The sequence below is a fragment of the Culex pipiens genome, chromosome 1, assembly GCF_016801865.2.
Source record: "Culex pipiens pallens isolate TS chromosome 1, TS_CPP_V2, whole genome shotgun sequence".
NCBI classification, from domain to species: domain Eukaryota; kingdom Metazoa; phylum Arthropoda; class Insecta; order Diptera; family Culicidae; genus Culex; species Culex pipiens.
The window spans coordinates 18,908,015-18,924,134 of NC_068937.1; the positions used below are offsets into that span (position 1 = coordinate 18,908,015).

Sequence of the window (16,120 nt, forward strand, 5' to 3'; positions counted from 1 at the left end):
TCTCTCGAAGAACTGTTTACACCTCATGGAAAGGGCAAGCTCTCTATGGTAATTGGGTTGTTGACCATCGAGAGGTTCGGCTAGAAGTTGTTCAGGTCATTCAGTTTTTGGACCTTGCCCTGACTGGTTGTTGTCCACATGTTTGAGGTTCGCAGCTGATCATACCCCCAACATTACTAACAAGTTACTCTTAACTTCTCTTCCCTTCCAGAACATCATCCAGGAGGAGTTCGCTCCGACGCTGACCGACAGCGACAAGAGTCCCATCCACACATGTGCCAGCACGTCGGCCACGGTGTTCAGCAACAGCGCAGCGACAACCCAACCCAAGGAAATCCCCAATGGCTGCTGTTCCTCCACCTCCTCCGGTAGCCCGGCGGAACTGGACTGCGGCAAGCAGGATGTCTCGTACTACAAACTGCGCCAGTTACTTAGCTACGACGACGCCCCTGCCCACCTCAAGTTCAACCCGTTCATCCGCAGCGGCTACCGGACCATCCTGTCCACCAAGCTCTGCCTGGAGAGCATGTTCTGGTGGACGAACGAAACCGTCAACATCTGGAGCCACGTCTTTGGGTGGTTCCTCTTCATCGGGCTCGCCTACTCGGACGTGGTCCTGCTCCAGATGCACGCCAGCATGATCGACAAGCTGATCGTCGGGGCGCTGCTCGTGTGTTTTCAGGTCAGAACTCTTTCCGCTAACCGTGAAGAATACCTCGTTAAAAACGAAACATTTATCTTGTTGTAGGTCTGCATGATCCTGTCCTCGATCTACCATACTTTCTCCTGCAAGTCGGAGCAAAGCTATGAGTGTTTCCTCGCGTACGACCTGTTCGGGATCGCGCTCTCGCTGCTGGCCATCTTCATCAGCGGCATCTACTACGCGTTCTGGTGCAATGCGGTGAGTATCTACTTTATGAAGCACTAAATTGAGGAAATTGGTACAGAAATCGTAACACGAAAAGTAGTCAAACTTGAAACCGGCTCCGTGGCTTAATGGTTACGGATTCTGCCTCATAAGCAGAAGGTTCAGGGATCAAATCCCGGCCGGTACCTTTGAAATTTGGAATCAGGAATTTGAACTTTGAATATGAACAAAAACGAAAATGAATCAGGTGGGATTCGAACTCACACCTCTGGATTGGTGGTCTGGGACGCTAAGCAGTCGGCCATCAGAAGGTTTACACTCTAGCAGTGAATTGATCCGTAGTGTTGAAACATGTTATCTTCTCATATTAAATACGCTCTGATCCCTGATTTGCCTGACGGGATTTGGAAGTCTAAATATAGATCGAGTTTCCTTCAGATGCTTGCTTCTATGTTTAGGCGGGGCCGAACAATGCCCAGCGACCTCAGAATTGGACCGCAAGGAGCTCTGTCATTCTGAAACGGGTCGTTGGAAGCAGCGCGAGGGCTATCACCACCTAATACCCGGGACTGAGATAAGTTGTATCAGCATTCGGCATATACAAAGTCTGATACAAATTATACTTTCCCATAATTTCGCTACCGGTTAGCGGGTATTGGATTGGACCACACACATACATACACACACACACACACACACACACACACACACACACACACACACACACACACACACACACACACACACACACACACACACACACACACGAAAAGTAGTCAAACTTGAAGACACACTTTTTTTTTATTCCTCAAAACATTAGCAGCGATTACAGTCATCCCACATATTCGGAACACCCACAAATTCGGAACACTTTTGTGGTAATTTGTCAATAAGATGCAAAATGCGTCCCTGCTATTTTTAGGATCTTTATTTGGACATTCTCTTGCTATTTCACTAGTAAAAATAGTACTTTTTGGACAAAAACCTCATTTCAAGACTATTTCATCCAGAGTAGCAAAACACTGCCTCCAAATTGCCTGTTCCATGATTGTGGAATGTTATTGTGCCTCCCACAATTGTGGAACACCTGAATTTAATTGATATTTTCACAAAAAAATATCAGTCCATGTTCAAAACATCACTAAGCTTGAGTTTTATTGGTTTCAGAGTGTGAAGTCATTTTTTTGTAAAAATTATGTACTCCTGGAAAGAAAAAGAAAGTTTGTTTACATCGTAAGAAAAAAGTGTTCCAAATTTGTGGATTTCAAGGGTCAGTGTTTTTCTTTAAAAACTTGATATAAAACGTAAAAATGTACAGCCGGTCTATACATCAATCGAAAGATCGCAAGAAAAGCTTTCACATGAACGAAAATGCAAATCATTATGTTCAATTATCGATTTTCTATGATTTGTTGAACATTAGCATATCTGTAAACTGTTCCGAATATGAGGGATGACTGTAAATAGTTTCATGAAAAACAGTCTGACCTTTTCCTATGACCAAAAAAGTCATTTTGCATCAATATTTCGTTCATACAAGTCTCCATACAATTTTGGCAACCGTCCATACAATAAAAAGCTTTTATAATATTCAAAAGCTACACAGATTATTTTAACCTTTTTTTTCTAAAGGAGGTATTCGACTACGGCAAACAAACAAACAAACACGTACTTTTTGACAGTTTGACTGCCTTGTTTGTTTGCCTGCATTTGTTTGCTGAAACGTCAGCCTGCATACATTTTGAGTTGTTTGCAAGTTTGCCGCAAACAAGTTTTTCAGTTTGGCAAACTGTCAAACACGAAAAAGTGCGAGTTTGTTTGTTTGTTTATCATAGTCTAATACCTGCTTAATTAGACTGTTTACATCAAAAATTTAATTGCGCAAATTTTCCCTTTATGAAAATTTAGTTTTAGATGCTATAGCATAAGTTGGTCAAAAATCATTTGGCAGTGCTGCCAATTTTTCGAAAAAAATAATGTAAAGGTTGAAATAATGCAAAAATATGAACTTTTCTTAACTTTTCAAAATTGAACATTTTCAGAAATGGTCAAGGTTAGTCATGATTTCTACAAAAAAAAAGTAACGTAATCAACAAAAAAAAAAAATTTTAGGTGGAAAGATATCGACATTTTTGTAAAGTTTTTTTTTCGATTGCAAATTTGTTTTACATCTTAAAATGAAGTAAAATAATACTTTTTTCAACATTTTTCACAAATAAAGATCTTTTCGAAAAATGGGAAACACTGCAAAAGTAATTTTGACCAACTTGTGCCATAGTTAAAAAGATGATATTGTTGTTATCTTAAAAATATCTAGAAATGTGAATTTTGAAAAACGATTTGCGTTTTTTGTGTGAAAGGTGCAATTAAAAATTATTTTTTTTTAGAGTGTAACTCCAGAGTTTTTATTTACAAAAGGACCTATAAGCTATTGTGTTTCAGAAGTTTATAGGAACCAATAAAAAAAACTCTAGAATTTTTTTAGATTTTTTTTAAATATTCTAAGTCATGAATCTGGAACATTTTGCCGAACGGAACGCATCTCCGATGGACATTTCAAACATTTCACCGAATGTTTTGTCTAAAGGTTTTTCAAAAATGCAAAAAAACTAAAAAAACATCAAAAAATGTTTTTGAACTGTTTATTTTTAAAAGGAACTTCCCATGCCAAAAAATGCAAAATATTTCAAAAATAAATTAAAAACTTCCTTGAACTATTCACTAATTGTTCACTAAACTGCTCTTGCAAATACTCAATTGTTTTCTAAGAACTGCTTTGGCTCAAAAAAATGCAAAAACTGCAGAATTTAGTTTTGAAAACCCAATTTATTTTAAAAAAAAATGAGAAAACTCTTATAAATTAATTTAATTTTAATGTTTCATCTTTTAAATAATAAAAAGAAACTGGTAATTTATTTATAAAGAACTGGTCACACGCCATCGCAGAAGGTGATTATTACTGTACCTAAAACATATCTTCGTGGAAAGGTTGCTTGAGGGGTGCTTTTCAAATATCTGTGACCTAGAAAATATTTTACCTAGGGATTGTTAATTAATTCAATTTTTTTTCATATATTTTGATGGAGGTGCACGATCATTCAAGTTTCAAGAAGTATCGTGCGCCTCCTTTTTCCTTATATGGAAAATTTTAAAATTGTAATAATCAAAAAATCCCTAGATAAAATAGGTTCTAGGACACGGATATTTGAAAGGGATCCCCTAGGCGTCCTTTCCACGAACAAAAATATTTGGTACATTGATTTGCATTGATTTCAAAAACCGACAAATTTTCTAACGACAAATTTTCAAAGAACTTGTTGTTTTGAAAATAATTCAAAAACTTCCAGAAATCAATGAAATCATTTTTTATATTGTTCAAGAACTGGCCATTTTTGAAAAAAAGTAAAAAGTACCATTTTTTTTAAACCAATTAATTTTTAAAGAGAAGAATACAAAAGCTCCCAGAAATTGATACAGTCGACTCTCTGGCTGTCGATCTTCTCGATATCAATAATTCTCCATCTATCGATGTATTCTTCAGTCCCTTCAATCTACATACTTCAATTATCTTCATTCCTCGATATTTTCCCTTGCTTGAAGGATCTCTTTCTCGACGGTCCCTTGGATTCTGTTTGCTTTAAAAATCTCTTCCGGTTGTCAATAATTTTACTTTCTCATGGCTTGCATAGACATTTTTCTTGGCGAAACGAAGCTTTGAAGGGTGTTTGACATTAGTTTGTTTTTGTTTGATGGACGTTGCCATGATTCTCTCCCATAGCTGGGTATCAAGAAAAAAATATTTTCAATCGAGTCTTCATTTTGCATCGTTCTGTAAACTGATGATTCTCTTCCTCGACGGTCCCTTGGATATTGACAACCAGAGAGTCGACTGTACAATCGTTTTATAAATATTTCAACAAATTGATGACGTTCGAAAAAAATTAAAATATCAAAATTTATTTTGATTTGCAAATTATTTTCAAAAACAGACCATGTTGAAATAAATCCGTAGTTAATTTTCAAAATGGCAAAACCTGGGATGTAAACAAGCAGCCTAAAGCACTCTGACTCAACGAAAACTGTCAGTAGAGCAATTTTTTTAACTTCTGATTTATCCTTTTTTTCACTAAGTGAAATGTCCATTTGGCCATTGACTACAGCCTTATTGTTTAGAGACTTGTATGGGTCGTCCATATGATGATGCAAAATCAAAAAGTACACACCAAATTTCATCCAAATCCAAAATATACAAAAAAATAATTTAATAAAAATGCTCATTCTGGAGATAATTGCTGAACATTCGTCCTTTTGTCCATTTGACCATTTGTCATTTCCAAACAAGGATATGAGCAGGTTACTTAACAAATACAAATTTAGCAATTCGATGCCTCTGTGCTCTTTTATGCTAACTAGATAGGACAACCAGTAAGCTTAGTAGAGAGCACATAGGCATCGAATTGTCAAACAATTGTTTTTCGCTCCAAGCTTATTTAATAATCTTCTACACCCAAAATTCAGAATCGAGATAATCGTTCTCTCAAAATTTATTGAGGGCTCAGTGCCAAAATCGATAGAATAATGGTACCAACTCACACCATCATAACAAATGAGTTCATTCGTTAGTTGAATCAATAAATCTCCAACAAGTGTCATACATCGACTTCTGACTTCTCCATGGTCAACAAGCTGTGGTGGCCGAGGCAGCTAAGTCATTGGATTGGTTTGTCAAAGGTCTCTGGTTCGATTCCCGTTGTCGACACTTTTGGTTTTTTGTTTGACGGATGAACTTTTTTTGCAAATGAACCTCGAGAGAATAGTTCTATCGCCCATCTCGAGCTGTGTTCTCTGCGTCCGTGAATGGTACCACTATTCTTTCGACTCGAGACCATCATTCTCTCGGACTACCGCTGCCAGTTTTGGGACTATAGTCGCTGAGAACTGAGAATTTGATATTTTTACAACTCTGCGTCGTCATGATTTCGCGTTTTATCTTTTCAGGATAAATTTTGATCGTTTGCGCTCTTCGATGAAGTTGTTTGGTATACAATTTTACAACAATTGATAAGCTATTTGACTTTCAGTTACCGTTAGATTGTTACTATAGAAAGTTGATTTTAACTCCCTTAAATCCAATCCAATATAAAAATTAAGTAAAATGAATGTTTGCTGGCAGTTCATCAAATTTCGTCCGAAAATGACATTAAAAAAATCTGAAAAATACACAATAAGTCCAAAATATTATAAATTCAAAAAAAATGCATTACCTCGGCAATGATCCAGTAAGTTCGAACGAACACTAAGAAATAACTGTTCAATTTTACATTTTCCAGGAACTCCGCAACTTCTACATCATCACGATCGGCGTCATCTTCACCGTGGCCATGATCCTCCAGATCCCCCGCCTCAAGGTCAACTCGAACGTCAAGATGCTGGCTTTCGTGGCGTGGGCCGCGTACGGGGTCGTCCCGACGCTCCACTGGTACATCGTGATGGGCGGCGCCGAAAGTACCATGGTCAAGGTGAGTCAGAGACTGATTCGGAAAACGACAACAACAACAACTTGTTATGCAATCGACGACGCGACCTTCTCGTCTATCGGTTTTACGGTGCGTCGTTTGACTACCCTCTAGAGAAATTCGATCGATGAGTCGCGATCGCGACAACGACGCATCATGCATAAATTAACACCAGCAGCGCAGCTGCTGTCAATGTCAAGCTCAGTGGCGTATTGAAATTCCAAACTCGAACTTGAATTGTCGATCGATTCGCAAAAAAATACCAACTTTAACACCTTTTTTTCTCCTTGGCAGCTGTTCATACCGCGGGTGGCCATCATGTACCTGCTCACGGGGACGGCCTTCCTGATCTATGTCACCAGAATACCGGAGCGATGGTTCGCCGGGAAGGTCGACTACATTGGCCACTCGCACAACTGGTGGCACGTGTTCGTGCTGGCCGCGCTCTACTACTGGCACAACAGTGGTAAGTTTAAAACTGCTATAAAACGCGCAAGCCCTCGCTGACTTTCCCATCATCAAACGATCATTTGCCTTTTTCGAATGCACTCTGCCCGCTGCTGCACCTGTATATCTCTCTGAAGTTTCCCTTTTTTCATCCCTCCTGTCAAAGAGGCTTCTTTCGCAAACAATCAGTCCGCACTTTGTAAATAGCATAAACAATCTACGCTACGTACTAACAAGTCTTTAAAAACGCTAATTGCTGCCCAGTCTGAAGTCGGTTGTTGAATGGTTATCTAAATTAATATGAAAAAAAATGTGGTTTTGAACCACCCTGACTTGGCCGAGATTCCCTAAAGCAGCGATTCTCAACTTTTATCGAAAATTTTTATTTTTCTCTTTTTCAAGAAGTCATTTGAAGCAAAGTGACTCAATTTTTGGCTTACTTTTATATTTCTGCCATGGAATAATATCATTATTACATTTTAATAAATTGTAAAAAAAAAATATTTGAGTCATAGTCTGAGACAAAAGACAATACAAAAATTACTGCATACCTTTTAAAAAAAAAAGGAAATTTTAGTGAAAACACACAGTCTAAGTTGACTCCTGAAAAAATGCAATTTTTAAAACATTAGTAAAGTCTGATAAAACAAGTGAAACTTTCAAATCAAAAAAAATCTTAAATTTTAAGAGTTCATCATTCCAATGCTTTTTGAAGATCAAAAATGAGTTGAATATGGAACTTTTCTAAATCTATTTTATTTTGAAAAATATATCTTTTCCACTGCATTTCAAGACTATTTAATCAAGTAGGGGGAGAGGGGGTAATATGCACCCCCTAAGGGAAAACTGTGATTTCTCAACCATTACAGCATTACTGTGGAAGAATTTTGTTCGATGTTCTAAAACAACTATTATTTTTCGTCATCCATGTGAAAAAAAAGTCTTAAAAAACCTCAAAATTATTTGAAAACATCAAATTTCTAAAAACATTTGTTATTCATTTCAAACAACCATGCGGGACAACATGCACCGCAACATTGGGGCAAAATGCACTACAACAACGGGGCAAAATGCACCACAACATGGGGCAAAATGCACCGGGTAAAAGTAGTTTTCAATAGTCACCACTAGATGACACCGCTGTTTTTACAAAGGAGCTTCAAAGTGGTGCATTTTACCCCGACCACGCTTTTTGCAGAAAATTTAGTTAAAAATGCATTTTTTTATTTTTTTGGTCTCATCTATCTACAGAATAATGAAGATTTCATTTCAAATGATCGTACAGTTTGGACTGAACTGAGTTGTCCTAAGACAAAAACTTAAAATAAAAACTTATGAAAAATTTCCCAATTTTTTTTTGAGACTTTTTAACATGTATTTTTTCATTGAGATTAAACTTTGTTCATGCATTCCAATTTCGTATGATTATATTTTCCATTAAAAAATCTCCATGACCATGTGGAAATCCAAAAATCTGCACCTTGAGAAAGGATTACTGATTGATTTGGTATCTTCGGAAAATTGTAGGTTATGATAAGGACTTAAAAAGAAACCTTTTTCTACCGTTTCTTAGAATACGATTTTTTATAGTTTTGTATGAGCATTTTGTGCTTTTTTTTAAATGGCTTACGCTTTGTTGGGACCTTCCCTATGACCAGAGAAGCCATTTTGTGTTATTGCAAGTCTACATTAGGGTGACAAGAAAAATTGAAAAAAAAAGAAAATCTTAAGAGATACCTCCTGGTGTGATTCTTTAGGACAAAAAAGGAATCTGTGCCTATTTTTAACCAAATTGGTTAAGGTATTAGGGTCGCTTTTTATCGTTGAAGTTTGTATGGAAAATCGCAAAAATGTTTGTGGAAAAGCAAAAATTTAAAATTTAACCTAAAGGTGGCGTTAAATGAGTAGGATCATTGTCATCATTGTAAAATTTCATGATAAACAACTTTGTCGAAGACCGCAAAACGAACCGAGTTAAACCTGGCGGGTTATTAGCGATTTAAAGAAGACGTTTTTGTATGAAAAGTTTGTTTCATTAAGTTTATCTTTAAACCCTAACAGATTTCGCTTAAAATTTTCACAGTTACTTACGTTTGCCTAATGAATCGAATCAGGGGGATCCCTTAGTTTGATTTTTTCATTGTCGCCCTAGTCTATACACATTTTTGGCAGCTTGTACGAAATTATTCGAAAATCTGTATCATTTGAAGGAAGTTTCTGATCGTTTTGGTGTCTTCGGCAAAGTTGAAGGTATTGATGAGGACTTATCTGAAAAATTAACCACCCCGAAACAACATTTTTACGATTTATAAATTAACTTTTTTCACAAAAAATACATTTTTCCGAAATCCGTATTTTTTTATTTGTGAAATTTTTGGGTTTGTTTTAGGGGGGGAAAAAACCTCGCAACTTTTGAGTCATAGAGGCCAAAAACAGAAATATTACCCGAAAAAAATTTGAGAGGCTCAGAAATTCACAAATGTTTTATTTTTTAATTGAAATTTTTTTTTGTATATTTTTTTGTGAAAAAACATAATTTACAATCGGCAACAACAAATTTCGGTTTATTTTTTTTCTGAATAGTTCTCATAATTTGGTGAAGACACCAAATCGGTCAGAAAAATCTTTCAAAAGATACACATTTTCTAATCATTACGGTCCATTTTTGTATGGACAGCTGTGGTAATTGTATTTATATAATTTTTTTTTTCTAGCTGCCAATATGGGTGTCAATGTCAAATTTAGCTCGATTATAACTTTTTGTAAAAATGTATTTTTTTCATGAAATCCATATTTTTCGGAAGTATTCACATTTTAAAAATAAGCAATATAAGTGTTAAACTGGGTAATGAATAGAGAGAATGCGTAACGTGATTTTCGAATGATCCCACTTTGTTTACATCTACAAAGTAGCAGGTTGTTCAAGCACAAGCATGACTTTTCTTTACTGGTAAATGAGCTGTTTTATAATCAGTAGTATGTGTTCTTTTTGTCTAGTTTTTGTCATTTTTTGCAGAAAAATTGTGTTTGTTTTCAAGTTTCGATCGGTTAGAACAGGTTAATCTCTTCTACGGGTGATGAAGAACTGCGGGAAGAGTGTCATTCTGCGATGTTGCAGATAAATTCCCTACACAGCTAAAAAAGTAGTAATCCAGCTGCGTGTAAAAGGCCTGGGTGTAAAATAAATATTGCATTATTTTATGCAATTTTATGTAATTTTACACCCTGAAATATGTAGCCCGTCACTATGGGAAACCTACTTGACCGAAATGTCAAGCTCATATATGTGTTTATCCTTACAATTTTTCATCGGTCTGATGGCCGAGTGGGCTAAGGCACCAGTCCTTACTGTAGGTGCTGGGTTTGAATCCCGTCGGTTGCAACTTTTTTTTGTGTTTGCAAAAATTGTACATGCAGTGTGTAATATTAAGTGTTTATTTTGACGAAGGTGATGTGCATGCTTTTGCATGCGATTTTACCATCGGATTTTTTGATGTGTAGTTGATTCTGGAATCCTGAAGCTCCTCCTGATCCAGCGAAAAAACATCGCTAATTCTAGCAAAGCTGATCCAGCAAACAGAGAAGATTTTCACTAAACCAGTATGTTTTCAAACGTAATAAAAGACAGCTTCTGGATGGATACAACCGCATCGACTCCATAAACAACTTCCATTAATAATTATAAAAAATGACAATCTCGCCTTCAACTCTTTTAAGTTTTCTTGACTTCAACTTCAAGTATTCATTCTGGCAACATAACAATACTTTCTACTTTTGGCGAACAGCAAATTGGTTCCACTTGGACAGTTCAAAATTGAGACCGTTTTGCGAACCACTATTCAGCACACAGGTGTTAAACGAGGCCATTTTTTTTGGGGATTTTCACAACATTAACGTAAACAAAAACGTAACTTCAAACCTTTTTAACCAACTCCGACTTCAGCGCGCAGTACTGTATGTTGTTCAACTGTGTTAACCAACCACCAACACAAACACCTCGGCATCAACCACAATTCACGTGACTTCACTGTAGTGTAAAAAATAAATACTGATTTGAACCCCCAAACCCCCTTTTCGGCGTAGGATTAACCGGTCGGTATGCTCCGATTTCTTTTGTTTGTAAAATATATTTTAAAAATCTTCATTCGTGGTGCAAAATTTAATAAAAGAAATCGGAATTTGCTTTGCGAATAAACAATTTAGGAACAAAAACTAAAGCTGTAGTTGTACACGTTTTGTGCCCGAAGTAAAAAAAAAACTCTATTTCCCTCACGCTGTCCGATTTTTGTAAACAATACCAACAACAACAATCGATTTAAAAAAAAATACTACACACTACAAATTTCGCTGAGACCGATACACACTTCCCTTCTCTTTTTCGCAGGTTTGGCCTTTGCATTTTTCATGATTGATAACGGATGTGTAGAAGATAGAGATAAATGTTACCGGTTGTAAATAGGATCGCCGGAAAAAAAACAGAACAAAACCGAAACGTTGGACGTAGTCCTACGTTAGAAACAAACACTGAAAAAAATGCTAACCACACATTCCCAACAGAATAGCTAAAAGCGCGAAATATTTTTAAACTTGTTTTGTTTGCGATTTTTCTTGCCTTTTGATTCTTGCCCCCCCCTTTTTTAAGTTGTTATATATTTGCTTTTAGTTTTTAATTTTCGGTGTTCCTACACACACACACGGGTTGAGGGTGACTTGTAAAGACATTAGCGGACTGACACAAAAACACATGCAAGTTGAGAAAATAATAGGATCTAACCGGAAAGAACCCCCTCCACCCCTCTCCTCCATCGACTGACTACTAATACAACTCACTAAGCGAAAGAGGGGCGCCTCGACGGTGACAGAACACTTTCATGAACACTACAAGGTAGGGTTCGGTTTTACCCCTTAAGACCACCCCTTAAAAAATAGATGATGTTTTTATTCATACACCAACTGATTTTTAGTCATTTAGTTTAAAAAATACCATGCGCCTCAATTTCAAACAAAAGAAACTATTTTTCTTCAAAACACAAATTTGAAGGTCAAATTTAGAGTTCTAGCCATGGTGACAGCAAGTCCTTGAAATAGCCAAAAGAGAAATAGTTTGAGAATCAAATTAGTCCTGCTCTGAAGTGCATTTCCGTAATAATAAAAAAAAAGTTCCACCATTGTACAATCAAAACAAAATTTGTATAAAAATACAGGTTTTGAGCCACCCTATTGAACACGTTTCCATTTTTGGCCAGAAGATGTCACTGTTTTTCACAAATTTTGTTTTTATTGGAATTTAATTTTGAGTGTACAAAATTACCAACATCAAAAAAAATTAAGTGTCTTGAATTTGCATGATTTCGAATCATTGTTTAAAAAAGTCACACATACATGACGAAATCCAGTCTGCAACCCGCTAAGATCACCATCTCCATTTCGAATCATTGTTTAAAAAAGAGCATCATAGATAATTCGATTCTAAAAATGTAGTGTAAATATTTTAACCGAAATTAATCCAATTTTAAAAAACAATTAGTGTACAGAATCTTTCAATAACCTAAAATCAAAAATTTTAAGCAAATTCCGTGAAATTGATTGCATTTTCGTAAACTTTTTATTACAGTGCTCGACTTACTTATCTATGGTGCAACCCAATGCAAAACCATCAACTAACTAAAATGAGACATTTCTGTCAGAATGACATCACACTGACACTGCCGATTGGTGTATGAGTAATGAACAACATACCCACAAAACATACAATTTCACTGCCACTTTTACCTTAAGATGCGTTTTATTTTCGTTCGCCATTTTGTTTTGCATTTTTTGTCGCATAATTTCCATCTGAAAAATCTGTGTCCCACTCCATGTCACACGAAAACAACAACAAACAACAACCACCACCAATCAGAACCACCACCACCAATACCACAAAACCTTCAAATTTTCTTTCAATTAAAAAAATAAAACCAAATAGAAAAAATGATCACAACTTGCAAACCGTCCACCAATTCCCCTTTCCCCCACTCCATCGTGTTTGTTTTCTAGGCATGAAATATGTCGAGTACCGGATGACCCACGGATGTTCGGCCGGGGTCCAGTACACCTGACCGCCGTCGCCGGAACTGGCCACTAATTAGTGGGAGAGGGACCCCACCCCCATCGACACACACACAGTGTAAACAAAAACAAAGCAAAGCAATTTAGGGAAAGCGAGAGAAAGAGAACAATGCGGGTGCTTGTGAGGGTGTGTGCGTGAGAGAATTTGAAGAGAGTGTGAGTGAGACAAACAGAGAGAATCAAGAGACAGAGACAATACGAGAGAGGGACTCGAGAGAGAGCGAAACCGTTGCTAGTGTTATTTACGGTATATTTTTAAAATAGTCCACAGCATTGTTGAACGTAAATAGTTGTACAGAAAAAGTTCTAGTTATTTTCTCCCTCTTACTCTTCTTCTTCCCCTCGTTCAAAGCGTCGTTCTAGTTAAATAGGGCGGCGCGTAATAGTGTTTGCTCAAATTTACCAACTACGACTATTTACACAGTATAACAGTACCTTAAACTAACTGAAAACAGACAGAAAGCGAGAGAGAGAGCGAGAGGGACACGCAGTACAGGTAGTATCAGTTACATTTTACCAACAACCTATAATAATTCGCAGTACAAGATGTGATCTATTTAGCTCAACTACGGAACTATGAAACATACTGATATAGCCAGAGTTTATTCAGATTCGTTTAGTAGGACACTTTTTTTAGGTCTTTCGATAAGTAATAAAGTTTCAAAACAGTTTAATGGGAGCGTTGACATTTCCGATGACAGCCCTTTTCACCGATTAAATTGAGTTTTTGATGTATATTTAAGGAGGTATTACACTGCATCAAATTTTGTTTTAAAACATACACTTTATGTGTTTGACATTTCACTAAACTGACTGACTGGCTGACAAATAAAAAAGTGTTGATTAAAATTAATGTAGTGTAATACCTCCTTTAAAATCCACTCTTCTCTTAATTTTCCGAAAAATTCACAATCAAATTCAAAACTAACGCTTGAGTGTGATGAACAGTTTGTTTCAAGCAGTTTCATTCAAAATTAGGCCACTTTTAAATAAATAAATTGATTTTTTTTTCTTGCACAATATTCCATTAATTGCATTGCCCTTTTCCTCAATTACTTCAAACCGTTACGCTAAACAACAATATCAAATGAAAATCAACAGGTAAGTGATAAGGTAACACGAGCAGCCAATACAAAAGAAAATAAAGGATGGACATTTAAAATTTGGCAGCACTGTCATAAGCTATGAGTACTTTAGTAAAATTTGTATATCTTCCAAAAGCTGGAAGTTATTAATTCCTTCGAAAATTACTTCCGAAACGGAAATTCTGTATGTCTTTCAAAATATTTTTGAAAACCCCGTTTGATGTTTCACTCATTTTGAACATCTCGCAACACTGTACTTAGTCATAGGTACTTATGTAGAATTTATGTAACTTTACAGGCGGAAAGTTTTTGATGCGATTAAATGTTGTTTCTAAAATTACATTTTACACATCGTTAGAATGATAATTGAAAAAAAAACTATTTGGTTAGTCAATAATTGTGAAGCTCTGGCAGCACTGTAATAAGTTAAAAGCGCTTGTGTGAAATTTATATACATTTCAATGCTGGACATTATTATTGCTAAAAAATATTTCGAAAATCACATTTTTCGACACCGTTGGATAGATATTAAAAATCCAGTCATGATGAGTCATAAATTTAAAAGGTTTGGCAACACTTTCATTGCTATTTAGGTGAAATTTTTATATCTTTGAATGTTGGAAGTTTCTTCAAAAACATTTTTATACATCGTTAGAAAGATATTTTTTTTTTAATGGGTCATAAATTTTGAAGATTTGACAACATTATAATTAGTTTTAAGTACTTATGAGGAATTTATATAACTTTGAAGACTGGAGATTATTGATGCGAAAAAAAACCGAAACTTCCGAAATTACAGCTTTGTACATCGTTGCAAAGATAGTGAAAATCTGTTTTGGTGATTCATAAATTCAAAAGATCTGGCAACACTGTCATTTGTTATTGATATTTTATAATTTAGCGAAATTTACATAACTTTTAATGCTGGAAGATTGAAATCTATTTCCTGACTAACTTTTTTGTAAATCTTTGGAAAGATATTAAACAACGATTTTAATAAGTCATAAATTTTGAATATCTGGCAACACAGCATTTAGTAATCAGTGCTTAAGTGGAATTAAAATAACTGTCAAAAGCTGGAAGTAATTAATACCTTCGAAAATGACTTCTAGAATCTCATGATTGTACATCGTTAGGGAGATATGTGAAAACTTAATTTTGATGAGTCATACATTTTGAAGATCTGGCAACACTGTCATGAGCATTTATTACTTGAATGAAATAGATATAACTTTCTCGGATGGATTTTATTTATTTGATTCAAAATAACAGAATTAAATGATTGTACATTGTTGAATAGATATTTGAAAACCCAACCCGACAAGTTTCGAGTTAGGTTTTGCTGTCTGACAACACTGTCTTAAGATATCGTTACTTAAGTTAAATTTACAGAAGTTTAAGACCGAATATCTTAAATTTACTGGAAAATATCTTTCGACATTGTTAAATTGGAATTTTGAAGAATCTTTTCAAGACATGTCAACAAATTTGATGATCTGGAAACACTGTCCTGAAATATCGTGACCTTAATTGAGTTAATAGATCTTTGAAAATAGAAAAATATGCCAGCGACATGACGAAATACTTGTTATTAGTGCTGTAATCTGTGGGAAGATATCTAAAATTTATAATTTGATTTGTGGAAAATCAATTATTTTTTATACTTTTCTAGCTTTGTGAAATAAATCCAGAGACATGTCATGTATTTACACATTAGACTTAACGTTACTTATTTGACCTCTGCCCCCTTAAGTTCAACGTAGGTCCTTCTTTCTTCAACAAAATAGAAAAATGTCGTTGAACTAAACGGTCCTAATAGAACCTAGCAGTCCCATTAGGTGGTTTATCAGCCAGCCCTGTAACCTGATAACGCACCTTGCACTATTGCATATTGCACTTTTCCTTTATGTCTTTGGCGCTGCCTGGCCGTTGAACCGCAACTCTACGGCAGGGGGTTCAAGTACTGCCACAAAAGTGCATTTGCACCACCACCTCCGGTGTGAAAATTGAGACTAATTCTCTTTTAGAGTGCATCACCATATTAGTTGCACGTTTTGTTCCATCGGGTCTTGCAGTTTTCAAAAGAAGTCGTG

General features: G+C 35.8%; 2 protein-coding genes across 7 annotated transcripts in view; both read left to right on the forward strand.

The window, feature by feature from the left end:
* Nucleotides 1–13,616, forward strand: part of LOC120415613 (progestin and adipoQ receptor family member 3) — a 48,662-nt gene extending 35,046 nt beyond the window's left edge. For 5 of the 6 annotated variants that reach the window (XR_008211861.1, XR_005605223.2, XR_005605224.2 and 2 more), the window contains 6 exons: nucleotides 212–682; nucleotides 749–901; nucleotides 6,199–6,387; nucleotides 6,679–6,850; nucleotides 11,216–11,716; nucleotides 12,871–13,616. Coding sequence is in view for 1 of the 6 variants with exons in the window: in XM_052706559.1 (XP_052562519.1) it covers nucleotides 212–682; nucleotides 749–901; nucleotides 6,199–6,387; nucleotides 6,679–6,850; nucleotides 12,871–12,932 (1,047 nt within the window). In the remaining 5 variants the exon portion in view is untranslated. The remainder of the gene's footprint in view (nucleotides 1–211; nucleotides 683–748; nucleotides 902–6,198; nucleotides 6,388–6,678; nucleotides 6,851–11,215; nucleotides 11,717–12,870) is intronic. The other variant, XM_052706559.1, reaches the window with a different exon arrangement.
* LOC120415625 (beta-mannosidase) overlaps nucleotides 1–16,120 on the forward strand; it is a 165,835-nt gene that overhangs the window by 136,695 nt on the left and 13,020 nt on the right. The gene's annotated exons all lie outside the window — the stretch shown is intronic.